General features: G+C 41.3%; 1 protein-coding gene across 8 annotated transcripts in view; it reads right to left on the minus strand.

Annotated features, from left to right (window-relative positions):
• SH3D19 (SH3 domain containing 19) overlaps window positions 1-27,629 on the minus strand; it is a 179,157-nt gene that overhangs the window by 25,692 nt on the left and 125,836 nt on the right. For 4 of the 8 annotated variants that reach the window (XM_059373675.1, XM_059373704.1, XM_059373664.1 and 1 more), the window contains exons 4-9: window positions 22,471-22,513; window positions 19,847-19,985; window positions 19,547-19,709; window positions 17,624-18,616; window positions 8,697-8,804; window positions 3,909-4,021 (exon numbers count right to left, since the gene is read on the minus strand). In XM_059373675.1, the coding sequence (XP_059229658.1) occupies window positions 3,909-4,021; window positions 8,697-8,804; window positions 17,624-18,616; window positions 19,547-19,709; window positions 19,847-19,985; window positions 22,471-22,513 (1,559 nt within the window). Of the gene's footprint in view, window positions 1-3,908; window positions 4,022-8,696; window positions 8,805-17,623; window positions 18,617-19,546; window positions 19,710-19,846; window positions 19,986-22,470; window positions 22,514-23,852; window positions 23,894-27,629 lie in introns of all 8 variants that reach the window. The other 4 variants (XM_059373712.1, XM_059373719.1, XM_059373729.1 and 1 more) reach the window with 3 other exon arrangements.

Here is a 27,629-nt window from a genome sequence, read left to right on the forward strand (position 1 = left end):
GCCAGCGTGTGCGCCAGCGTGTGCGCCAGCGTGTGCGCCAGCGTGTGCGCCAGCGTGTGCGCGGCCGCCCGGATTCCTCAACCACGCCAGGGGGCGCCTCCTACCTCCTCCTGCACCAGCTGCAGCTTGCCTGAGGAGTTCCTGCGGCGTTCCTGTGGCGTTCCTGCGGCGAGCACGGGGCACACAGAAGCACCCGTTCTCGCTCCGGGGGCTCCGCATGGTCCTTACCCTTGAGTCGAGTGTGACATTCTGTAACGGTTCTCTTGTCCTAAGATGGGAAGTTCCCTGGCTCTCAAGGCAGGAGAAACGGAGCGTTTCGTCTTGCGCCTCGTCAGAAGACCAGGCCTATCCCCACCGGTAATTACACGGGTCAAATAATCTCTCCAGGTATCCTCCCCGATATCTGAAGGCTTTTTGGTCTCTGGTCTACTATTCATTCAGTAATTCTAATTTTCAAACAGAAGGAATTTCTCAGGCATAGATTGGACTTCCTGGCCTTGGAATTCTGTGTGTGTGACTTGAGCCGGCTCCTGTCCCTTGCGGTCTGTTTCTTGTCTCTTCCTGCTCCAGACCCAGTGCGTCTCTCAAGGTACGGACTGATTAGAACACGGCACGGAATGCTTGGCCTTCCTTCGTCAGCAGTGCAGGACAGGATTTTCCTGTTCACGTGAGGTACCATTGTGATTACAGGACCTCTCCAGATGGTCTAGTTTATTCTAACTTCCTCCTCTTGTTTTTCTAGAATGTGGGAGTTGCTTCGTGGTCCGCTTAACACCCAATGTAATAATACCTAATACTTTAATAGAGCTTTACGGTTTACAGAAGCCCATTACACGACTTCCTGAATGAGGTATATGCCTGTTCATCCTCCTCTCACTCTCCTTTACAACCCTTTAGAGCAGAAGCCAGTAACCTTCTTAAGTAAATTTTCCTCCATGGAAATTTGGGATTCTCTCCTATTCAACAGTATTATAGGGACCCTATCCTCCCCTTTTGGGCTTTCTTGGCCCAGTTTTAATAAAAATTTATAACCAAATACTTTGAAAATGCAAATGATCACTAAATTTTAGTTCAGCCTACAGGAAAATCTCATTAACTTGATATTGGCTAATTCAATTTAATGTCTCCTTCAAAGAAATATCTTTTCACTAGATGATTAGATGGGTTTGCATGTCTAATAAGCATAGTTAATGCACAGAATAAAACTACTATGAAATTTTAATTGAAAATTTGGTTCAAAGGCATTAAGAATTTGTTCCTTAAAATTTTTTTAAATTTTGTTTTTTAATTTTTATTTTCTTATTGAATAATTAATATATAACATTGTATTAGTTTCTGGTGTACAACAGAATGATTTAATATTTATATACATTAAATAATGGGCACTACAGTAAGTCTAGTTACCTACTTACTCTGTCACCCATATGAAGTCATTACAGTATGTCTTCTTTGGAGAAGTATCTGCTCATGTTTTCTGCCCATTTTTTGACTTAATTTTTTTTGGGTGTTGGGTTTCAGAAATTCTTTATAGATCTTGGATACCAGCCCTTTGTCTGTACTGTCATTTGGAAATATCTTCTCCCATTCTGTGGGTTGCCTCTTTGTTTTGTTGACTGTTTCCTTTGCTATGCAGAAGCTTTTTATCTCAATGAAGTCCCCAAAATCCCTTTCGCTTTTGTTTCCCTTGCCCTTGGAGAGTGTCTTCAAAGAAGTTGCTGTGGCCAGGGTCAAAGAGGCTGCTGCCTTGAGGATTTTGATAGATTCCTGCCTCACTCTGAGGTCGTTCATCCATTTAGAGTTTATCTTTGTGCATGGTGTAAGAGAATGGTCGAGTTTCATTCTTCTGCATGTGGCTGTCCAATTTTCCCAGCACCATTTATTGAAGAGACTGTCTTTTTTTCTCACTGAATATTTTTCCTACTTTGTTGAAGGTTAGTAGCCCATAGAGTTGCAGGTCCATATCTGGGCTCTCTACTCTGTTCCCCAAAGTTCTTTGACTATTACTGACCGTATTCCCTATACTGCATACTACACCCCCATATCTTTATTTATTTTAAAAGCATAAGATTGTACCTCTTAATCTTCTTCACCTATTTCATCTATCCTACCCCCCCGGACCCTTCCACTTCCCCTCTGGCAACCTCAGTTTGTTTTCTGTATCTATGAGTCTGTTTCTATTTTGTTGTTTGTGTTGCTTTTTAGATCCCACATATAAATAAGTCATACGGTACTTGTCTTTCTCGGCCTGACTTACTTAACTTAGCTTAATACCCTCTAGGTTCATCCATGTTGTCACAAATGGCAAGATTTCATCTTTTTTTGTGGCTGAGTGATATTTCATTGTACATAGACAGCACATCTTCTTTACCCATTCATCTATTGATGGACACTTAGGCTGCTCCCACATCTTTTTTTTTCTTTTTTATTTACTTGACAGAGAGATACACAATGAGAGAGAGAATACAAACAGGAGGAGTGGGAAAGGAGAGGCAGACTTCCCGCTGAGCAGGGAGCCCCATGCGGAACTCAACCCCCAGACCCTGGAATCATGACCTGAGCTGAAAGCAAGCACTTATTAACAACTGAGCCACCCAGGAGCCCTGCTGCTTCCATATCTTGGCTACTGTAAATAATGCTGTGATGAACATAGGGGTACACATGTATTTTTGAATTACTGTCTTCATTTTTTTTTTCTTTAGGTAACTATCTAGAAGTGAAATTGCTGGATCATATGGTAGTTCTGTTCCTAATTTTCTGAGGAACTTCTACACTGTTTTTCACAGTGGCTGCACAAATTTACATGCCCACCAACAGTGCAAGAGGGTTACCTTTTCCCCACATCCTTGCCAATACTCGTTAACAAACCTTTAAAGATAATCTAGCATATGGGAATTAGAAACAGTATGGGGAAAAGGTATTGAGATTGAAAAAAAAATGTATATATATATATATATTTAATACTTGTTAACTACCATTGTTTCACAAGTACATGGTAAAGTACTATTTTTTATTTAAAAAATTAAATAATTCCCCATACCTTTTTTATTTAAAATAATTCCCCATACTATTTTTTATTTAAAAAATTAAATAATTCCCCATACCTTAAATTTCTTATGGTAATTATCTTAAAATTACGTCACTAGTTGGGACATTTTAAATAAAACTGATGACTAAGTCTAATTCCACAAATATTAAAGGTTTTCAGAGATGTCAATAACTTCCTCATTATTAGTGCCATTTAAAAGACAATATAGGGGTGCCTGGGTGGCTCAGTGGGTTAAGCCGCTGCCTTCGGCTCAGGTCATGGATCTCAGGGTCCTGGGATCGAGTCCCACATCGGGCTCTCTGCTCAGCAGGGAGCCTGCTTCCCTCTTTCTCTCTCTCTCTCTGCCAGCCTCTCTACCTACTTGTGATCTCTCTCTGTCAAATAAATAAATAAAATCTTTAAAAAAAATAAAAATAAAATAAAAGACAATATAGGACAGCATAGGACAAATTATTTTATGATGAAGTACAATGAACTGGCCTAATTCTTTTGTTCTACAAGAATTTTAAAAATATTGAACAACAGGCGTGCCTGGATGGCTCAGTGGATTAAAGCCTCTGCTTTCCCCTTGGGTCATGATCCCAGGGTCCTGGGATCGAGCCCCGCTTCGGGCTCTCTGTTCAGCGGGGAGCCTGCCTCCCCTGCTTCTCTGCCTCCCTCTCTGCCTACTTGTGATCTCTCTGTCAAATAAATAAATAAAGTCTTCAAAAAAATATTGAATATCACATTAAATAAGTACTGGGGCTCAGAACTGGTTTGCAATAGAAGTCTTTATGTGACCAACAGTAAAATAATTCAGATATCATAATTTAAAATTAGTAGCTTCGTCTTTGATCTAAGACAATTTATAAGGACAACTTACCAAGTTTCTAATTCTGTCAACAGTACTGAGCTTTCCAGACACTGTACTGCAAGTATTTCCAATAGGTTTTTCAATAGGGAGAGGAGGTGGACTTTGTGGATCCTCATGTAAACCTGGAAAAATAACAGTAATTCATCAGTAATTTCTGGCCTTTGAGGATTCTGAAAGATGAAATGATTGCAGCTTGTTTCCTCAGGAAAAAGACCATCTTAAGAGAGCCACACAAAGAATGGACAGCGAAGTAAATGAGAAGGTGCTAGGAAGCCTCAGAAGACTGATGGGTTAGGAGACATCAGGCAGTTTTACTGACTGTTGTACAGAGTAAAAATAATACCAAATAAATAGTAGCAGTAGCAGCCCGCATTTTTGAGAACCCTCAGTGCGCCAGGCACTAAGTTAAGGCCTTTTGTTCATATACATTTCTTCAACTGATATCTATGTGCTCTATGTGCACAGTTCTCTGGCTAGTCGTCACATGTGGTGATGTAAACTTACATCTTAAACAAAATTAAAAATTCAGTTCCTTGGCTGAACTAGCTACCTTCACTCAGTGGCCAAGCGCTCACAGCCACATCTGGCTAGCGGTTACTATCATGGACAGCACCGTCCTGGAACATTTCCATCTTTGCAGGAAGTCCTACTGGACAGCACTGCGCTACATAACAACTTACCTATTCTATAGATGAAGAAAGCAAAGCTGAGAAGACAATAAATAAGCCATTCAATGTCTTAATGCTAGTAATTGTCAGATCCAGGGTTTTGAACCCTAAAGCCTGTGCTACTGTAATATGGCATGTTGCTTCCTAATAAGTTGTGTAATCCAGATATCCCCCTCCCCCAAATAATTAAATGTTTTCTAATTCATTAGCTCCAGATTAGTAGACTTAATTGCCTTCATTTTAACAAACAATATCTTTGCATCCAAACCATATCCTTAAGTCAGTGATAGCATAGGCCCTTAACATTATTCTAAAAAGAAGAAAAAGATCAGATTTAATTAGTGACAGCTAATTAAAATCTGTATGCAAAAACACTTGGAGAGCGGATGACTTAACATACTAAAGGAGGCTAAAGTCACCATTCACACAAATTTAGACACTTAAAGGAGATGGGATTTTTTTTCCTTCTTTCAAATGAACACTCTCTACTCTCATTTCACATGAAACACCTATAAACAAGAGGATGATCTGTCAGGTTCCTATTTTATCTACAGGCAGGAAAACACTCTCTAAAGGAGGAAAATACCCAGGCCAGCTACTAGGAAACAACGAAAGAGAGACAGACAAGCATTCCCAGCGAGAAGCAGGTCTGCTCTGGAAATGAAGACACCAGCAACATTTCAACTCAGCTGCCATCTTGAAGACTCTCACTCTGGTACAGTTTTCTTATTCTTATAAAGAAACGATAAATCACACAGGATACTGTATTGCTCTGATGAACCATTAAGGGTACAAAGTCGTAATAACATGAAAGTAGAGAGGAGATACCTTACTGGCAGGATGGGACATAGGGATTATCAGGCATGGGTGTGTGGGCTAAGTGGAGAATTCCAATTTCAAGTCATGTGGTCAGAGGAGGTCTCAATGAGAAAAGTGGCATTTGAACAAGACCCGGAGGAGTGGTGAAGGAGGGAGCCATGCACCTATCTGGGAAAAGGACATCCTAGTCAGAAGAAACAAACCTCAAGGGGAAAGATCTGACAGGCTCAAAGAAGACCAAGAAGTCTTGCACCACAAAGCTTTCCTTTCTTCATTTGACCATTCCAAGTTCTTCCAACACCGAGGAAATTTTTTTTTCCTCCACAGCACATGTGAATTGCTTAATAACTAAAATAATACAGTCCTGGGGAACTGGTTTTTAATAGAAATAATGCTCTAGAAACTGGCATGTCCGTTCTCTCATCTACGGCAGTTAGAATCCAACTTTCGAAGAGTTCCTGGAACTTTGTCAGAATAATAAAGGTGCTTTCTCAATACATCCACTACAGGATTCTAGGACTATGAATCCAATTTGTAAATATGCAGACAAGAATGAATGTAGCAGGCCTGGGACTGCTTATTCATAGAAAGGCCTGCTTCCAGGGCGGGTCCTTGCTGGCATCTGGGAATTTGGGAGTTGGGGAATTCCCACCAGCCCCAGAACTGATAAAATGAAAAAATATGGTTGATGCCGAATACCTGCTTTTCTTCTCAGAATCTAGAATTTTACAATGTGCCCAAATTCCCAGAGGTGCCTACGTGATCAACCCCTAATAAAAAACCCTGGGTATTCAGTGTCTAATGAGCTTCCTCAGCTGACAACATTTCACCTGTGTTGTCACAACTGGATCCTGGGGGAGTTAAGCAGAGCCTTTGTGATTCCCCTGGGAGACAACACCTAGAAGCCCGTGCCAGGTTTCCTCCAGACTCTGCCCAATGCACCGTTTCCTGTTGCTGATTTTGTTTTGTATACTTTTGCTGTAATAAATCACAGCTGTGAACATAATGCTAAGTCCTGCCAGTCCTCCTAGGGATTGTCAAACCCGGGGTTTTGGGGGACCCTGGTGCAACAGGAGAATAAATTTAATAAATGTAAAAACTGTATTACTTAAAACCTACATGAGCGTCAGGCAATATTTATGCTCACTGTATTTCACTGGGCCTGTTAAAATCCAGAATACATTTTGACAAGGTAACAGCAAACAGACAAACAACCCATTGAACTATCATCTGGGAGACTTACATACAGCCCACTGGTTTGCGGGCTATCTAATGCTGTCAAAAGAAATATACCACCAGTTCTTTAACCTACCACATAACCTCCTAAGAAGCAAGAACCCACCAGAATTTGGTACCCTTGACTTTTTCTCCTCTGCATTCTTCATAGTCACTGTTTAATCTTCTATGTGGCTTAGAGCCATCAATTAATAAAAAAACACTCAAAAGACCAAAACCAGTATGATCCTTCTGGGTAGTTTTTTTACAGAAAAACCAAACCCCTGAACTAAAGGGGTTTCATGGCATTCTAGGGTATGCCTGGAGAATAGGCTGGGGATGTTACAGACCGGTGAAGGACGGGGACACTTGATCTGCTACCAAGAGCAACAGAGTGGCAGGATCTCCTACTGACTAGAGGCAAGGATGCATCTGGACCATGCAAAGGCACTGAATGAAATGAAATGAGAGCAGACGCTCCTGGCAAAAACTGCGTGATCGCCTCGAGCAATGCCAGGAACCGCTTTGGAAATCAGTGCACAAGCACATGCGCACACATGTACACACACCTTTACACACACCTTTTAACCATCTCCAGGGTCTAAAATAAATGCGCCTGGCCTTCTTGGCCTCTCTTACAATAATTTCCTTGCAGTCCTTATAAAAGCTCACAGGAAATATCATTTATTGTACCATTAAAAAAAATCAAGGCAAATAATATCAAAATGGAAAGTTACACTGATTTTTAAAAATGTTAGACATTATTATGTCTTCATAATTCTTGGTTACTGCTCTTCATATAATTCATACATACTTAGACTATGGTATCCAGGCAGACACACACAACGTTATTTGCTATCACTTTCAATCAGAACTGACATGTGAACAACGTGAGGTTAGAGGTGCTGATACCCTGGTGCAGCCAAAAATCCATAAGTATCATCATCTTTTTTTTTTTAAAGATACTATTTATTTGACAGAGCCCAAGTTGGGGAAGGGCAGAGAGAGAGGGAGAAGCTGACTACCTGTTGAGCAAGGAGCCTGATGTAGGGTCCAATCTCAGGACCCTGGGATCACAACCTGAGCCAAAGGCGGACACTTAACCGACTGAGCCAACCAGGCAACCCCAACATGTAACTTCTGATTCTCCCAAAACTTAACTATTAACAGCCTACTGATACCATAAATAGCCAATGAACACAGATTTTGTATGTTATATACATGACATACTGTATTGTTACAACACTAAGCTAGAGAAAAGAAAATGTTATTAAGAAAACCATAAAGAGGGGTGCTTGAGCGGCTCAGTTGGTTGAGTGTCTGCCTTCGGCTCGGGTCATGATCTCAGGGCCCTGGGATTGAGCCCCACATCGGGCTCTCTGCTCAGCAGGAAGCCTGTTTCTCCCTCTCCCTCTGCCACTAGCAACCCCCAGTTGAGCTTGCTCTCTCTCTCAAATAAATAAAATCGTATTTTTTTTTAATTTTTTTTTAAAGATTTTATTTATTTATTTGACAGAGAGAGATCACAACTAGGCAGAGAGGCAGGCAGAGAGAGAGAGGAGGAAGCAGGCTCCCCGCTGAGCAGAGAGCTCGATGCGGGACTCAATCCCAGGACCCTGAGATCATGACCTGAGCCGAAGGCAGTGGCTTAACCCACTGAGCCACCAAGGCGCCCTCAAATAAATAAAATCTTTAAAAAGAAAAATAAGAAACCATAAAGAAAATACCTTTATAGTACTGTACTATAAAAAGTCTGCATGTAAGTGGATGCACACAGTTCATACCTGTGTTGTTCAAGGGTCAACTGTACTTTCCCACCACCTTTACCCAAGGCACTAATACACTACAATTTTTCTGAGTTTCAGTTTCCTTCTACTCTCTGCCTCAAAACCACGGTATAGATAAATGAAATCCATATTTACTGTACCAACTGTCAAAAGAACTGTGAAAAAAGAACTTGTTTTCAAATATCCTTTGACTGTAAATAATAGCAAATGGCCAATCCCACATAATTTCAAAAGCAGACATTGACAAATTAGTATTATATTTCTCCCAGGCTCTGAGAAGCAAAGAAAGAAGGCCGGTTAGTGCTTACATTTTCCTGGTTTGGCTGGAATTCGAATCACAGTGGGCTTCCTGGTGGGTGCTGGTTGAACTGCTCGTTCCTTTGTTGGTTCTGTTTTTATGGGGAGCTGAAAGGGATCTAATGAAAAACACAGTTTATTTTGCATGTTTTAGTTAACACGGACTCAAAACAAAAAATCTCATTCATAATTAAAGAGTCATATTTTCATGCCCCAGGGAAAACTATTCATGGATAAACAGAATCTCAGTTTGCAGAGACAAAAACAAAGTCGGAGCTCATGAAAGGAAATAAGTTGGTGCTCTGTAAATAATTCATTGGCTTTTCTTCCTCTCTGATGAGAGATATCCAGGACAATCTTGAATTATGTAGAAGCTATCTTCCACGGGAGTACAATCATTTCATTAAGTGTCGCCTGAAAATGAGGGGCAATTGAAAGAGGAGCCAATTGCCCCCCTGCTGGGAGGCCTCCTAGATCCCCCAGGCAAGAGGTCTCTTCTCCCCCACACTGCTGCGCCTGGACTGGAAAACTGATGCACAGGGCTCACCAAGGGCCCTCATCCTGCCCAGCACCGTGCCTGGCACAGGGCAGGTACCCAGCGGAGGAGCGCCAGTCGTTCAGTCAAACCACACTTCAGTCAACGTGAAAATGGAAAGTGTTTTATCCTGGAGATAAAATCAGACATCTTCCTTCAAATATTTAATTTGGGGGCAAGGACACCGGGCTGGGCACTTCTCCATTTAACGGATTCACTTAAAATTGACAATACATGTTCAAAGAAAGTATTTTAAACAAAGACATAATTACCAAACTTTTTTTTTTTTTTTAGCTGAAAGAAATAGTCTTTTTTTTTCTTTAATGTAAATATTCTTTTCAGTACTTTGGGGAAATGACCATACAATTTCTTAAAGATGAAAAAATCTAAAAATACTAGATCAGCAAAAATAAAATAAATGCTGTATAATGGATACTCTGTGCAGCACACAGACTCTCCTGAGCTGCCTCTGCTTTTAATTCTACAAGAGGCTGTAATTCTGCACCTGTCCTACACTCTTCACTATAGGGAGATACTCCCTGTAAAAACAACATACACCATAGCTCCTGTGATGAACAGCGTTCATATTCTGCCGATTATGAGCTCTAGTTCCAGAAGCACCTTCTGCTGACCAGCTATTTTCAGGACACATGAAGAGCTGGGCCAAGGATAAGGAGGCCGTCCAGCCCTCCGTTACCTGACCTTCCCTTTGCCCCTCAGCTCGCAGGCAACCCTACCATTATCCATGCCACCAAAGGCATCATCGCTCACTCACCAGCCACTTGCTCCCATGTGTATGTCTACCACATGCCAGGAACAGTGATAGGTGGGGAGATACTGTGGTAAAGTACGATCCCATTTTATTATCTCCCACCTAGGAATGGCCCTCAAGTGGTGTGCCAGGTAGAACAATTACTACTAGGCTACTGAGAAAAATAATATATTAGATGACCCTTTCATGGAAACATATTAGCTCACAAGTGAGGAAAGTCTTGTCTAAGTTCAAGAAACCAATTGGGGATTATCAAAACAATATCAAACTTGAAAAAAAAAGTTGTAATAATACAACTTTCTTCTACTGTAAACTACGAGCTCACAAAACAAAGTTCCTTCTAGATTGAACCACATTTTTAAATTCGATATTTTCTTGTACCATTTTTTACTTCAAAATTAGTATTTATTATAAAAATGGGAAACATTAAGAAATCTATGAGGCAAGGTCTCCTGTAATCCCATCTCTCCGGTAATAATGAAACTTTGGTGATCTGCCTACAGATTTTTTTTACTATATTACATGTATTATTATGTAGGTATTTTGATAAACAAAAACCCCAGGATTTTATACCTTGCCTTGTAATCTGCTTTTTTGCTTTTTTTCACTCGAAAGTGACTGGATGTCTGCTACAAAGCAAATGCTGTTCTGTGTTGCTGGGAATACTTCAGTGAACAAAGCAAAGAAACCTGCTCTCGGCACTTACATTCCAGTAGGGAGATGGCAGTAATAAACAGTAAATACAATAGTAAGTAGTTTATGTGGTATTCCACGTGAGAAGTACTACTGAAAAAGGAAAACATAGGGCATGGTGAGAGATTCCAGGTGTGGGCAGACTGAAAGCAGGATGCAGCGTAAAACAAGAGTGCAAAGGTGGGGGGGGGGGTGGTTCTCTACTACTGTCTCTCCAACAACTAGATTTCACATATTCTAATAGTTCTTCCAACTTGGATTATATGCACCAGTGTCTGGGAAACAGCAGTGCCAGCAGGTAAAAAAAGGGGTATGCTCATTTGTATTAAAGCCCATTATTGCAAATATTATCTGAATGTGAACTCTCTAAAGCGTTCATCCATTCTGAGTGATTCTAGCTGAAGTGAAAGATTTTGAAGTGCCTTTGTAATCCTGATATGCATTTTATTCAAACACAGAAACATAGTATCTTTCATTTGTGTTCATCTTTCCTTCCTATTCATCTTTCCCTACTATTGCCCTTGTTCTGCCTCCTTGACCCTTATTGGATCCCACTGACTTCCAAGGACCCACCTTCCTTTTCCCAGCTGTGGAAGACACTTGACTGTTCAGAGACTTGACTGTCCTCCCTCCCCCCAGTCTTGGTTGTCACATCCCATTGTGTTGGGAGTCTGTTTTTCTGTTGGGAAAAGGACCAAAAACTCAAGGAAAGGATTAAGGCTGGTGACTCTTCACTGTGTCCTACCTTTCAAGTGGCATTTCTGCTTTAATAGTTGTTTCTGATACCTATAATTTTTTGGTTATTAGTTGAGGGTTTTTTTGGAGGGGTGGTATGGAGGGGGATGAGAATCTTGAGCATGGGATGACTTCAATTATTTCCCAGCTCATAGTATATTCTGAGCCAGAATACCACCTACACTCTCTCACATTCTAGGGGGACGGCATGCATAAGGTGGCGCAGGGAAAGGAGAAAGGACACCCATCAATGCCTTGAGGGGCCAGGCACAGGGGCATCCAAATTATGCTTGCTGTTGCCCTCAAGACACCTGCTCCAAATCCTGCACACTGTTCATAACTCACCCCTATTACATGGAAGGGTCCAGTTACTTTTTTTTTTTTTTAAACCTAAAGGATTTACATTGAAGTAGTATAGATAAAATTTATATAACAAACTATTCCAAGTGTCCTAGTTACCTACCCACTCTTTCTCTTTCTTGGTCTTTATTTTTAATATCCTTAGCTACTCTTTCATAATTGGTACTCAGATCATGTAAAATTATTCTACTACATGTCTCTGGAAAAAAAAAAATTCTTCGTACAGTGAAGCAAGGAAGTCTTCGGGTTCTAGTACAGCGGGCTGTTTGGCAGGAGTGGGTCTGTTTAATGACCTGCCCCAGCTGTGCTCAGTGAGTCAGTGAGCTCAGCATCTGCCTCTCTGTCTGCATGCTGTCCAGGCTATAATCCAGACGAGGTGTGCGGATTAGTGGGGAGGGCACAGAGCATCACTTCAATAAGGGGGAGGAAAACTGGAGGCCTGTTTTCCATCTTGATGATGGTGTGCAAATCTCTTTAGTTAAACAGTATGCAGTCTACTTTTTATGTCTATTCATGAGCAGGGTATTTTTTCTAACAGAAACGAAAGTGGGCAACATATAAAGCAAAGGTGGCATCTCATGTTTGGGAACTCCAGGCGTTGCCAAGTGGGAAACTGGATCGCTGGTACAATGAAAATGTTTCAAGTTCATAACCTCTGACCCAGCAGTCTCACTCCTTGGAAATTTATCCTTCAGAAATAAGAGCCGTAGTAGGAGAGGCAATATTTATGAATGTTTACTACAGCATTATCTGTAGAGGAAAAAGAAATCCAAAAAATCAGAAGCAATGTCCGTGGATAGGGGAAATGTTGACTCAATCGCAATATACTCACACTAAGAAATATTAGGCAGGTATAAGGAAACAAGGAATTAGATTTAGACCGACTGGACTGAGAAGTCCATAAATCTCACTGTTATATAAACAAACAAACAAGGGTATAGTATGATGAAAATGTTTGTAAAAAGTAGGAAAAAGTACATATATGTATGTTTGTAAGTTTTGGTTTGAAATGTCCAAAGGCACAGAAGACCATATACAAACAACATTGAGGATATGGACAGACTAGAGATAAAAATTTTTTTCTTTTAGTAAATGTTTGTATCATTTCACCTGTTACAGCAAATATGTGTTACTTTGTAACTGAAAAAATCCAGTAAAATAAATTCAACCACAAGAAAAAAGTTACAAGATGAAGCTGAAATAACTCCTCTGCCAAACAAACCAAAAATCACTTAAAAATAAGGGGGAAAAAGAGAAAATTCTAGTCCTTTTAGTTGCTTTTTAAAGACAATAATGGGGGGCGCCTGGGTGGCTCAGTGGGCTAAAGCCTCTGCTTTCAGCTCGGGTCATGATCCCGGGGTCCTGGGATCAAGCCCCACATTGGGCTCTCTGCTCAGCAGGGAGCCTGCTTCCTCCTCTCTCTCTGCCTCTCTGCCTACTTGTGATCTCTGTCAAGTAAATAAATTAAAAAATCTTTAAAAAATAAATAAATAAAGGCAATAATGGGCATAAAATTTTCCATAAGGTAATTAGAAAAATTAAAGCTATATGGAAAATTAAAACTCTTTTTTTGAGTCTATGTAATAGGATTTAATGCACATGTTTTTGAATGTCTTATTTACACATACGTAGTTCAAAATAATAGGCTTTCATTTATAATCTTAATAACAGCAATTTAGAAAAATCATATACTATTATTTTTAACATTTCTACTCATCCTACGACTGAGGGTCAGTGCGGGAAGCAGCTATCTCTCTGCGGCAAAGATGACAAGCGCTAACTCCCCCGGGTTTTCTTTTTCTTTTCTTTTCTTTTTTTTTTAAAGATTTTATTTATTTGACAGACAGAGATCACAAGTAGGCAGAGAGGCAGGCAGAGAGAGAGAGGAAGGGAAGCAGGCTACCTGCTGAGCAGAGAACCTGATGCGGGACTCGATCCCAGGACCCTGAGACCATGACCTGAGCCAAAGGCAGAGGCTTAACCCACTGAGCCACCCAGGCGCCCCTCCCCCAGGTTTTCATCCTAATTCTGCTTATGGTTAGCTATTGGAAAACCAGGTTCCCCATCCTCTCCTGCCAACCCAGTTCCCTCATAAAGAAAATCTTTGTTACCAGCTTTTTATATATTTTTCCAAAGATACTACATATCTATATGTGTGTGTGTTAACACAAACAGTAGCTAAAATGCCACGAATATTAACTATACCTTGCATTTTTCACCTAACGATATCTTGGGCATTGGAACACAGCAGGAAGTAATAGGTGGTGTGCCTCCTTTTTAATTAGCACACAATCCTTCATTGCATGGGCGTACCAGTCCACTGGAGGTTATCGCAATATTCTGTGGAAGTGCTTCATTTGGGGTCCAGGAATGGGCCCTTGAAGGTCTGGAAATTGCGCATACGTGAGCTAAGGGCTATTTTCAAGAGAGAAAAAAGAGTCCCAGGATAATCAGATTCTCAGAGTTCTGTGATTCCCAGGAGGGGTTAAGAACCACAGTGCCACGACTGGACCACAGAGTTTGCTCCGGCTTCTAAAGAGAAAACACAGAGCATCTCAAAAAACAAAAACAAAAACAAAACAAAACAAACAAAAAACCACAAACAAAACAAAACAAAATCCAAAGCGCTTGCCTATCTAAAACTAAGGAATGTCCATGGCATTTTTCTCTACTTTTATTTGCAGTAGTTACTCTGCCCTCCTTCCAGCGTCTCGCACCAAACCAATTATTCCACACCTGCTGCCAAACAAGCCGGCTGCTTTTACACTTCTATCCGCATGGTCTTCATTACTGGGCTGAGAAAAACACTGATGGTAATGTAGTTTTCTGCCCATTACCTGTCTCTCATAATATGCTTGTCATCATAATTAGTTTCACCATCCTTGGCTTGCTTTTCTGTCATTTCTTTCCCTTGAGTTCTGTTAATAGCAGAAATTGGCTGCTAAACTATTATTCTGGTCTGTGTAATGGGGCTGACAGCAGAGGCATTCTGCCTTTTTTTTTTGACAACTGGGTATGATTTGTAAAGGTGTGAAGAGGAATTGCTAATACTTCTCAGCTCCATTACATTAACCTGGAAGGCATTCTACCCAAGGAATGAATCCAATATTAAATTGCTTGTTTTATGAGTTTTCCCTTAATAATTTTTCTAATCTTTACCATGTTTTCACAGCTTCAGTATTTTCTGATCTCTATTTCCTGAGATTAATACAGCAACTTCATTTTATGAAAACCAGCTCATTAGATTTTCTTTATTTTTGAGGGAAGGAAAAGGAGGAAAGACGTATATGTGAGTTCCTCTCCTTTCTTTCGCATTCCTATCTCAGTTTCTGGCTAATGCCAGGATGATTAAGTAAGGTTTCACAAAGAGACCGTGATTCCTTATTTAGAAAGACAATGCTACTGATACACCATCAAAAAGTCACGGAGTCCCAGATCGATAAACGAACAGAAACTTCTCTACATGCTGAGGAATTCAGGGTGATTCCAAAGGCCTCTGGAGGACATTAAGTGGGAGAGCAACAAGGTCCAGGGTATACTCTAGAAAAATCCCTTGGGTAGCCATAACATGGAGGATGATGGGTTTGAAGCAAAAGCAGGGGCTCAAAGTAGGAGGCCTCTGTAGTAATCTGGCATAAAGACCCAAAGTGGGGCAGTACAGGCAGATGAAAATGAGAGGGCTCAAGAACTACTTCGAAGGTTAAACCAGCAGGAGTTGCTATCTAATTGGATGTGAAGGGCAAGAAGTAACAATGATTACTACTTAATAAGCACTTGCCACGTTTCAGACAATGGGACATGGCTTTCCTGCACAATCACATTTAATCCTCGCACTGCCTCCAAGAGGAGTATTATTACCATGTTTTATAGATGAGGAAATCAAGGCACAGTAGGGTTAAGTAAATAGCCCAAAGTCACACAGCAATTAAGTGGCAGATTCTGGCCTGACCCCAAGTCCAAACAAACAGCGTGACACATAGGAAGACTCAAAGATGATCTCTAGGCTTCTCCAAGGAAGGCTGGGGACATGATGGGGGACATGATGGCATTATTAAGTGAGTACAGAAAATAGGAAAAGGAGCAGGTTTAGAAAGATGATGAGGTAAGCATTCAGTGACTCCACAGTCAAGAGCAATGGTTCGAGTCAGGTAGGGCAAGCAAATTACATACTTCGCTAAGAGACTGCCTACATAATTAAATATTGTGCAACGAGGTGGTAGAAATCAAGGGACAGAAAAGGCTGAGTATGAGGCATGAGACTATATTCATGTTGAATGTATACTGTTGACCTTCTTTTGAAAGATGACTGTGATTATCCATTTGATGACAGGGAATAAAGTCTCAGCGGTTATTAATCAAGTTGCCATCCCCACAGAATCTAGCAGTTTCTACTAAAGGTGGTATTTCTTCGGCTTGTGCTGATTCCACCGCTTAACAACTTGCTGTTGTTGGTTTTACCATCCCTATCCCACCGTGAACCTTGTAACACCACAAAGGTTTAAATAAGAAAATGATGTAACAAAGTCTTGAAGTGTTACCTGGGTTAAGGATTCATACCATGTTGGTTAGCAATGTCATATAATGAAAAATACACTAGACCTAGAATAAAAAGATGGGAGTTTGAATCATGCCTTGGAAGCTGCTAATGTTATGACACTCGGCAAGCTACCCACTGATTTCTCTCAGTCTCATTTTCTTCTTCTGCAAACTGAGGCCAACAATACCAATACCTTGCAGAGGTATTGACCAACAATACCAATACCTTGTAGGTCTGGGTACCTAGCGAAATGTTTGGAACACTGCAGAAGCTCAGTACATTCTAATGTCTTTCCTCCTACCTCTTATAGACAAGAGGCATGCTGTAGCCACACTAACATGTTGTATGCATAATACATATTTAATAAATATGTTTGTTATCATTGAAAATACACCTGTGCTGTACAGAATTTGGTTTTGAATCACAGAGCTTATCCCATTTTGATGCATGTTAAACATTTATAAGATGACAGCTAACCTTTTGAAAATACTATTAAGCTCATATGTTCACATATGCTACCCAAATAAGTAAACAGCAGTAAAAGGAATCATCAACGACAAGGAAAGCAGCTTACTTTGACAAATCAAAGATAAGGTTTACCATCATAGCCTCCATCTGAATAGTGTGAGCAAAGAAAACATACTCTCTGAATTTCCTCTTGAGAAATTTAATTGTCCCGATCCTGGCAGGAAATGTACAGCTGTTGTATTTTATTTACAAAACTTTGCATTCCCCAGGGAAGATGTTCTGTGAAGATTAGCGAAAAAATTTTTGCTACATATGGCTGGGTCGTCATTCCTGGCTTTGCTCTTGCCAGAGTCGTCCCCAGGGTCGACGCCTCTCCTGGCATTCCCCATGGGGCTGGCTCAGTCTACGGAGCCCTTCTGGGGCCACACTGTTGACTTCTCATCTATGAGAAGTTTCCCCTGCCTCCCCCTAGTGCTCGACTCTCCACCTGCCAGAGTTAGGAAGCCAGCCTCACACCTGGTTTAGTTGCTAGACTCAGTCTGCTTATTTCTGGCTCACGTAGTAGTCTACACGTGTCTCCTGCTTTCTCTGTCTCCATCTCCCCCATTCCAGATTTTCCTATCCCTCTGTCTCCATCTCCCTCCCAGCTCCATGTTTCTTAATGTGTTTCTGTCTCTGTACACACACAGGCATGAGCACGCACACGTGCGCGCGCACACACACACACACACACACACACACCCTCCAGAAATTATGTCCTAGAAACTAAAACAGCAAGTGCCATTCAAGATGCCCTCTGGTGAGTTCCCACTCCCTCCCACTTCTCCTTTTTACTCACCTAGAACCATCTCTGAACCAAGAGATTCTTCAACCAGGTTCCCAGCTGGTGTGGGTAAAACATCATCATCAAAACTGATGAGGTCAATGTCCCCTGGAGGCTTGCTTTGCTGAGATGCAGCCAGGGAGACGGCCGGGGGCCCTTCTCCCAGTGACCTGAATGCTTTGGCCTGTGATGCCACTGAGAGTCGGGGAGGAACGGTGACCGGTTTCAGCAAAGCTGTAGAGTTGGGGATTTCTAAGGAGACCGATTTCTTCGGCAACAAAGGCCGAGGAGCAGGGGTTGGGACTTTCTTCCCACCGTCAGGGCTCTCAGCCATGGGCCCTCCTCCCAGAATCTCATGATTAATACTTCGTGTAAGGCCAGCATTTGGTTTCTTTGGCAATTCAGGTTTGGTTACTGGGATGCTCCCTACTTCTTGTGGTGGAGACTGTGGGGTGAGCCCTTCCCTGGGGGCCACCTTGAGTCTGTTTTCAGTCCAGGAGTCCCACTCTCCAGAAGCTCGGTTGGCAGCTGGCTTGGGAGCCACTAAGGGTTTCCCTGAGGGAAGAGCAGGCCTGGGGGGGAGTGTGCGGGGAGTGATTTCTGGTTTCACGGGTGGTCCCGAGGTTTCTTTATTTGTCTGGCCCTCAAATGCTTTGATTGTTGAAACGACACTATTTTGGCTTCGTTCTGTGTTCATAATGTTCATCACTGCCTGACTATCCAAGTTGTTGGTACCATCCAACAAAGACTGGGGCTGGCTCAGCGAGGACTCCTTGTCTGTGGCTGTGGGGCTGGTTTTCTGGTGATTTTGCTCTTTAATGTGACTGTCTCTGGCTACAGGTCTGAGGTTGGCTTTTGATCTTGGTCTTGGCACTGGACATCTTGTAGCACTGGAGTTCTCTGGTTCCTCTGAAGTATCAAAGACTATTAAAGGTGCAACATTTGTTGGAAGATCACTGGCCGAGACCACCGGGGAAGGCTGGAGAGGCTTGAGAGGTGCCTGTAGTGCTGACAAGACCAAAACCCACAGACACAAGTTGCAACATTGTAATTTAAAAGAAAAAAAAAACCAGAAGATACACAGACTGTTTAAATATACATGTAGAATATCAAGAGATCTTGGTTTCCTTAATTAGTAAAAAGTAATTCCAAAATCAATGCGGAACTGTTTACACTCAGCTTCTCACAGGAGTGTTCTTCAAGTTGTATTTATTCATAAGAGAAATATTCATTACATAATATTTTTAAAACACCATTAAATTCTCAATTCCCAGCAGACTTAACACATGAACGCTTTCCCTCTCGTCAGAATTCCAACATTGCTTGCTTTACTTTTCCAAAGTAAGAACTTACTCTTATCTGTTATACAAACACGATGCTTTTTAAAAGCCTAATGGGACAACCCGTCTTTTACACTCTATCAAGTTTAAGGTTGCTAAGTAGAGCATCCTTCTCAGTGGGCATAAAGGGGATCAATAGTAATACAACCATGAGTTAAAAGAACGCTGTTTGGGGCACCTGGGTGGCTCAGTGGGTTAAAGCCTCTGCCTTCGGCTCAGGTCATGATCCAGGGACCTGGGATCGAGCCCCGCGTCGGGCGCTCTCCTCCGCAGGAAGCCTGCTTCCTCCTCTCTCTCTGCCTGCCTCTCTGCCTACTTGTGATCTCTGTCAGATAAATAAATAAAATCTTTAAAATAAAAAAAAAAATGCTGTTTTTGCAATATGAACAGGGGTGAGCCCCAGACACTGGGGCTGCAGCTCATGGGAGTGATCTGTTGTGATAATCACAGCAAATCAAAATAATGGAAGCACACAGTGATCACACTGACTGGGAAGCAGAGCTCAATGAATTATGCACAAGTCACAAATCATTTTAAAGGCCAGAAGCCTACTGATAACTCCCCTAGATCTAGGTCAGAATTAGGGAAGACAAATTACTTGCATTACTTTGAGGCAGCTGGTTGTCTATTTCTTCTGGAAAGTCAGTCTGAGTTGCAGAAGTAATTGTGTGCCTTGGAGTGGCAGCAGCATTATTATTATTTGTAGTATTCACTTGAACTTGGTTGATTTCTTTTATGACTTGTTCATAAGATGGTGGGAGCTGCAAAATAAAGAATGAAGATTTTAGACATCTATGGACAAGAGCCAAAGTACTGATGTATTAATAGTCTCACTCTTCTTATCTTTGAACTCACTTTAAAAAATAAAATGCAGAGAGATAATGTGATACTTATTTACCTCAGCAGGAACCAGCTCACTGGGCCTCCAAGGACCTGCTGCAGAAGATGGGGGAAATCCCAGTCCCGGGGGTGGGGCTCCTGGGAACCAAGAGGCCGGCCTCAGGGGCTCAGCTGCCACGATGGTGATCTCTGGGCGCCTAGCAGATAAGACCTCAGTGAGGGTTTGCAGGTTGATAACAAGCTATTGTCTGCCTCAAACATTCAAAGATTCCTAAAAACAACCATTGCCTCAAAAAAGTTACATAAGAATTGCCGTAGTCCTAGAAATGATCTATCTGGCCTGGGCTACCAAGGGAGCAGAGGACAGTCATCTTCCAGGACTCCAGGGCTCAAAGTTAGAGATGTACCTTAAGCATACTCAGCTCTGCCTTGCTGGATAAGAATAAGGGCTAAGGAAGGCTCACACAATCTCTTCATTCCAGGGTTCTGCTATCCAGCCTATACCATGAATATAAATAATATATGGTAAGGCAGAAAGTACACCGGTCAAATAAAACTGCTTCATTTTCTGCCATTATAAATTATATACTCTGACATGATACCAAAAAAGAACAATATCCTTTTCCTCCTCACCCAGCCTCTGCCCCAATTCAAAGTCTTCTCTAAGTGTTTAGAGATTGCATGTTCATCTCTAGACCCTGCTATGTGTGTCTGTGCTCCTAGTCAGTGTGGTATATGACTCTGGTAACTAACCTTTAATACTGGCACCACAGTAATTCAGGCAACTCAGGCATGGCTCCTTTCATCATTTTCTTAATCTGATTCTACATTCTCATGTTTATTTTTTTATTTTATTTTTATTTATTTATTTGCCATAGAGAGAGAAGCGAGAGCAAGCACAGGCAGACAGAGTGGCAGGCAGAGGCAGAGGGAGAAGGAGAAGCAGGCTCCCTGCCAAGCAAGGAGCCCGATGTGGGACTCGATCCCAGGACGCTGGGATCATGACCTGAGCCGAAGGCAGCCACTTAACCAACTGAGCCACCCAGGCGTCCCTACATTCTCATGTTTAAACTTTATAGTCAACCTCATTTCCTAACAAACACCAACTGTGTGACCCTGAGCAAGCAATCAACCTCTCTGAGCCTCAGTTTTATTATCTAACAAGCAGGGATAATGAGATCTGCCCTGACCTTCTCTAGCACTCTACAGAAAATGAAAATAAAAAAGCACTGCAGGGGCACCTGGGTGGCTCAGTGGGTTAAGCCGCTGCCTTCGGCTCAGGTCATGATCCCAGGGTCCTGGGATCAAGTCCTGCATTGGGCTCCTTGCTTGGCAGGGAGCCTGCTTCTCTCGCTGCCTCTGCCTGCTTGTGTGTATTCTCTCTCTGTTGAATAAATATATAAAATCTTTAAAAAAAAAAAAAAGGCATGGTATTGAGGCACCTGGGTGGCTCTGGTCATGATCCCATGATCCTGCGATTGAGCCCTGGCATCAGGCTTCCTGCTCAGTGCAGAGCCTGCCTCCCCCCCCCTTCCCTCTGCCTGTGCTCTCTGGCTCTATCTCTCTGTTGAATAAGTAAATAAAATCTTAAAAAAAAAAAAAAGAAAGAAAGAAAAAGCCCTGCTATTCTCAAAACTGGGCATATTCACACATTCTCGGCTAGCTCATGAAACAGTAGAACCTGCTCATTGATTAAATTTGAATTGCATTACCTAAAGACCTCTGCTTAAAGCTTTTGTCTAACTAATGAGGTATTGGCTAATAAATATTAAGCACTACGCATGCAGTAATCCTTACGACAGCCTTGAGATAGGTATGACTAGCAACATTTCTCTTTAAAGATTTTATTTTTAGTAAATCTCTGTACCCAACACGGGGCTCGAACTTAAAACTCTGAGATCAAGAGTCACATGTTGTACCCATTGAGCCAGCCACGTTCCCTCATTAGCAACATTTTAAAGATGGGGATACAGAAGCTAAGAAAAGGTTAAGCAGCTTGCCCAAGGCGACACAACAAGAAGGCAGTGAAATCAAAATTTGAACTCGGTTATGTCTGATGCTAAAATTCTCATTCTTCATTATTCTATATTACCCTGTTAAGAAATGTGAAAGCAGGTACCCTGTCTTATAAAAATCCCCCTATCCATGCTGCTTCCATCCATTCAACCATCTGTCTGTCTACTGGTACTTCCTTCTGTCTATCCAGCGACTCTCCCCTCCCTTCCCCCTCCTTCCCTCCCTCCTCCTCTCCAACCAGTCATCCAGCCATTTATCCAATTAGTTATCCATCCATCCTGCCTCTTCTCCTCTCCTATTCTTCCATCGTTTCTATCTTTATCTATGCAACATTTACTAAGCAGTGAGGAGGTACAAAACATTTCTTTGAGCAACTCTTTGAAGCAGTTATGACAGTTCTTTACATAAAGCACTTAATAAACATTTAAACAATTAACTTCAGTAAATAATTATTGCCAAAAGAACATTCTGAGGTTTGTATTGCTTCTTTTCCCACCAAAATTTTCATCATTCGAGCTTACAGATTAATTCAGGAAATGTACTGATGAGGCAGAACACTGCTTATGTAAACACACTGCGTATGAAAGAGAAATATTTAACTTGTTAACGGGCAGCACACTTTGATTTCATTATTAGCAGAATAGATGACCTCTGTTATAGCCATACCTCCTATCTCGATGAAGCTCACTCTGAAAAGAACTCCGAGAAGCTACAGAAGAAAGAATAAACTGTTAAAATACAAAATCAGTACATTCAATTAAGGTTTAAATTTTTATGGGTACATTATTGGAAAAAGTTAGCTGATACTTCAAATCATAGAGGATATCTGAATTTTAACATCCATAAGTAGAAAAGCAAATCAAACTTATCTTTTTATATGGCATAAAAATAATTTTATTTACATATTTGAATTGCATAAGAAAACACAGATTTCAAAAACTCCCCAAAGCACATCCCGTGATTCTGAAAATAATTTGAAGAGTGAAAGGGAAAAGAAGACAACTATTAAATACAAATTGCCTGGTAAGAGCATTACGACAATGACATGAATTTACAATGGGCAGAAAAAATTTTAAATATCTATTCTAATCCATGAGACTGTACTTTTGCAATAGCTGTTAACAACTCTATTGTAAAGAAAGTGAAAGAGATCTGAATTCCATCTATTTTCTAATATTTCTGGAATTTCATAACCTTTAAATTGTTTTATTACTTAAATTCAAAGATAATGGTAAGAAATGCAAAAACTGTTCATAACACTTTTATAAAACATGTTTCTAGCACATACTACAGTATACCCAGCACCAAGTTTTCCTTTAAGCCTCAAACTCAAAAAACTAGATGGTTCAGACTTTTTCCAAATTTATTTTTAAATTAAATCAAGTCTTAATCATATGATCTGGAAAATGTCACATACGGTGCCACACATTACACGTATGTGTAATGGAGAACAGTATTCCTATTTTCAAGAAGCACATTCTTACAATTCCTTTAAGAAAAGCTTCAAGTACCACACTGTAAAGATATGCACACAAAGGAGAAATTGTTTCCGATATAAACTGTTTCTACCAGCTGCCTTTCTCTCTCTCTAGTAGTCTACTTTTTCCATTCTTCTGACTGAGAAGGCTAAGGACATGAATCCCTCCTTCCTTCCTCCTATTAACTTTGGATCCTCTCCAACGACGGAGGCTGCCAAAGCCGGGGTGCAGGGGTGGAGGTGGGCAGTGGGGATGAAATCTAGGCTGGAGTAGGGGGAGCTGTGACAACTGTTGGGCTGGTCTATCAGGAATCCTACACGTGTATCCTTAGCCGATGGCATTGTCGAATTTTTATTGAGAGCTAAACCAAGCAGAGGTACGTTTTGTCTCCTGGAGTAAGAGAGGACAGAGAGGCTCAAGCTCTGAGAGGGGTATCTGATTCGTAAGAACGGTTGCATTAAGTCAGACAGAGGCACGAGAGTGCTATGATCACGTCACCACCGTCGCGACAGCCCGAATCCGCAGACACAACACTATTAAAAAGATACCATGTCATTGTCACAAACGTACCTCTTCCACGGGGCATTTTGGCTGTGCACTATTCATGAGTGCTAAGGGAAAAAAAGAAGGGGTTATAGAAGAGGAAAGGGAGAAAAAAGAAGAGTGAACCAGTTGCCTAGGCTTTACAGGGAATTCAGGAACAGGACTGTTCTGCATGCTGAGTTTCCTCCCATCTGTACACTGGGACAGAAAAGGGAAGTTGATGCGCCACAGTTTCAGAGAATAAAGAAACAGACAAGGAGACATCTCTACAGACCAGGACATTCACCTACATAACCCCAGTAAAAATAAACCTACCTACAGTTTTTAACAACACTGCAAAAAAAAACAAAACAAAACCAAAAAAACCTAAAAACCATTTTTGAAAAATCAATATGCTACTTTAACAGGGATTAATTTTAAACTATGAATATAGTACTTAAAGGGGAACCCGGGAGTCAATTTACATTCTCTTAAATCAGTGGCTTTTCACTTGATTTGGCTCCTTCACAGCAGAGGTGATTAGTGGCAGGAGTCCCTGGTTGGCAGAGGGATACTCCCCTCGGGAGGGGGCAGATCTCCCAGCCTTACTTGTCGATCTCCTCCACGTCCTTTGGGAGTCACTGCTTTCCTCTCTCCTGCTTTGAATTTCTTTTTCTCCTTCATACTCACTGATGTATGAAATCTCTTTTCTCTCTTGATCCTTATAGAATGACCGACTCTTTTTGCCAGTGTTGAGCAAGGTTAGCTGCTAGAAATATGTTAGATTTTCATACAGCATCTCTCAGTCTTCCTGCTAATAAGTCAACTATTCACTTCCTCTCATTCTCGCTTTCCCAGATCAAACAGACTTGGTGTAGGTGTTGCCAGGACGATCAAATTCGCCACTGACGCTCATACAGACCAACATGTTCCTTTGAACCCTGCCACAAACTGCTAGCTACTCTTCTGTGCCTTTCGGATTAAGGCCACAGTTAAAAGTTATCCTGTTTTTCCACAGAATTATTTTCAAACTTGTCTAGTTCATATGGTTAAATTCTAAGTACAAAATAAACTCATATTCAGCTGTTTATAATAAAGACAGAGATCTGGATTTGCAATATTACTACTAATAAGGAATCCTTCTAAATTCCAACAGGATCATAAGCACAGACAGACGCTCAGTGATTATCCTTGCTTTTCTAACCTTGCTTTTCTAACCTTACAGATGAAGAGGATGGGCCACAGAGAGGTTAAATGAATTCTCCCAGGTCACACAGCCTATTATGAGAAGGGCTGGGAGAACTTTGGTCCTTGAAGCAGTTTAACTCCTCATGGAGCCAAGAGAGGCGGAAGCTAATCCTGATTCTAAATAATTCAAAATTACTGATTAAATGATGATCACATGAAATAAACACATAGAAGGATTATTATAAGCATCATTGCTACAGGACCACCTTGCCAATGAAAACCACAATAATCACACACGCACAAAAAAACAAAAAACCCACCTCCCTAACATATCCTTGAGATGGTATGAGTCACGTGTTTGACGTGGTAACAAGAACATCTGTAGTTTCAAAGCTCAATGACCTCGTAGTCAGGCAGTTTGGATTAACATCTCCAATCTACCTTGTGCAGCCATTTCATTTTTCTGAGACTCAGTGATATACCGTCTGTAAAATGGGGTTAACATCTACCATGTGGAGCACTGTCTTATAATGTATGTGAGCAGTTCCAGACTCCAGGCAATGAAGAGTAGCTGAATCTGAATTTCAGAGAATAATTTTCTCTTAAAAAGTTAATGAAAGGAAAAGCATGAAATTCCAGATATATCCAATTATAATCCTTCAAAATCTTTACCCATAATATTTAGGGCTCACAAGAATGACTGCAAAAAGAAGGATCTCAAGACTTGACTGGAACCAGTATCATTATGGAAGAATTTAAAATACCACCAGTAAAGGAACCTTGCTTTTCAAATGTAATGGAAGTCCTCCTTACTGGAGAAGGATGACTAAGTAAAGTTTACAGCTTTTTCTTACAGAATGGGCAAAAAGTGCAAAAGAGAAGGGGAGGACACAGTTATTCTTCATTCTGCATTTACATGGTATTACATGAGGATGTCTGATCTTCTTGCCTAAACATCCAGGAATAATACAACTAACAAGTATTTCTCTGAGTATACGCAAAGTAACTGATCAATAAGAATTAAAAGACAACCGAGTTAGTTTTGTTCTTGTTGTTTTTTTTTAAAAAGATACCTCAAAGCAAGTTTTCCCTCCTTTCGTCTCCCTCCTCTGCTATTTCACCAAATGCCTCTTTTAATGTGCTAGTCTGATCTCTCCACAAATTCCTTCCCTACTGCCTACAAATGTCTCCAAGCTTCCAATCCTGAATAGGCATGTTCAAATCTCCCCTCTGTTTGATACTCCTCGGCCTTTCCTTCTTTTATTTACTGCCAAATGTCATAAAAGAGTAGCCTACCCCAGCTGTCCCGAGCTCCACATATTCTAAATTGAGGCATGGCTTCCAATGTCAGTGTTCCACTGAAAGTGCTCTCTCCAAGGTCACCACTGGCCTAAGGGCCACACATGATGACCTATTCTCAGCCACCTTCGGCTTGTTCTTACTGAAACATTAAGCGCTATTTGCAGTTCACTTATCCTTTTAAAAAATCTCCCTTCCCTTAACCTCTAAGGTACAGTTGTCTCCTGTTTTTTTTTTTTCATTTTCTGATCATTATTTTTCAGTCTTTTTTTCTTTTTTGCCCCCTCTACCTTGTCTGCCTTCTCTAAAAGCCTTGCACAGCACAGGGGCCTCAAGGTAGAAGCAAGACCCATCCTAGAGGACCTATGGGAAGTCAGGTTCAAATTACAGTCCCCAACAAAGAGGTCCTAAAATCCAAGAAGAAGCCAGCAGACAGGACTCAGTCTCTCCTCCTTAGCAAGGAAGAATTTGGGGGGAGGGGCAGGTAGTCATTCACCTTTTGCTCTATGGCACCCTAAAGGCAGAGCGTGGCCTCTCAGACATCAATTATTTCCCAGGGTTCTGCCCTTTATCACCTTCTCTGGCCTCTAAGTTTCCTCTTTAAGGGTTCAGCTACTCCTAGGTTTTGCCTATAACCTTGACCACCTCAAATTATATCTCTAGCAAAAAACTCTTGCCTAAATTCCAGACCCTGATTTTTTTTTTAATTTTCTGTGCCCCCTCCCAATCATCTCCATACACCACCCTGCCCTCAAAGGGCTCTAAGGCATGAATTTTCCATTTTCATATCCGAATTCCCTTCAACATATACTGTGGCATTCCCATATCTTTATAATTCACTACCAACAAATATAAAACGTGGGAAATGCAGAATATCCTTCTGTATGGCCACCTTGTGAAATTTTCACTGCAATGGTTCAAATGCATGCTCTTCACAATCCATGGATATCCTAAATTTATACTCAGTACTACAAAATTATGTTTTCAAAAATAGGGTACATTCTCCTCGGGGTGGTGACCTCAGCTCAAATACTGCAAAGAACATCTAAAATCCCCACCTTATCAGAAACCTCATTCTGAAGGAGGTGAGAGGCTGGCAGGGGGAGCTCTCATGCTCTACCACTTGTCGCCAATTGCAGATCCAACAGGGAGAGGTGGAGCTCAGCAGATACTGTGATACTCCGCCTTCAGGAAGAAGAAGGGCTTTCCTTCTCCCGTAGCAAAACCTCAGTCAATGAGAGACTGTCACAACTCAGCCAGTGAGAAGCCACTGTATTTTGACCTCCCCAGTTTACTCCAATGGGCTTTTTGTTTGTAATAGTCTTCCCAATTCCCCCC

Source organism: Mustela nigripes, chromosome 1 (assembly GCF_022355385.1).
Source record: "Mustela nigripes isolate SB6536 chromosome 1, MUSNIG.SB6536, whole genome shotgun sequence".
NCBI classification, from domain to species: domain Eukaryota; kingdom Metazoa; phylum Chordata; class Mammalia; order Carnivora; family Mustelidae; genus Mustela; species Mustela nigripes.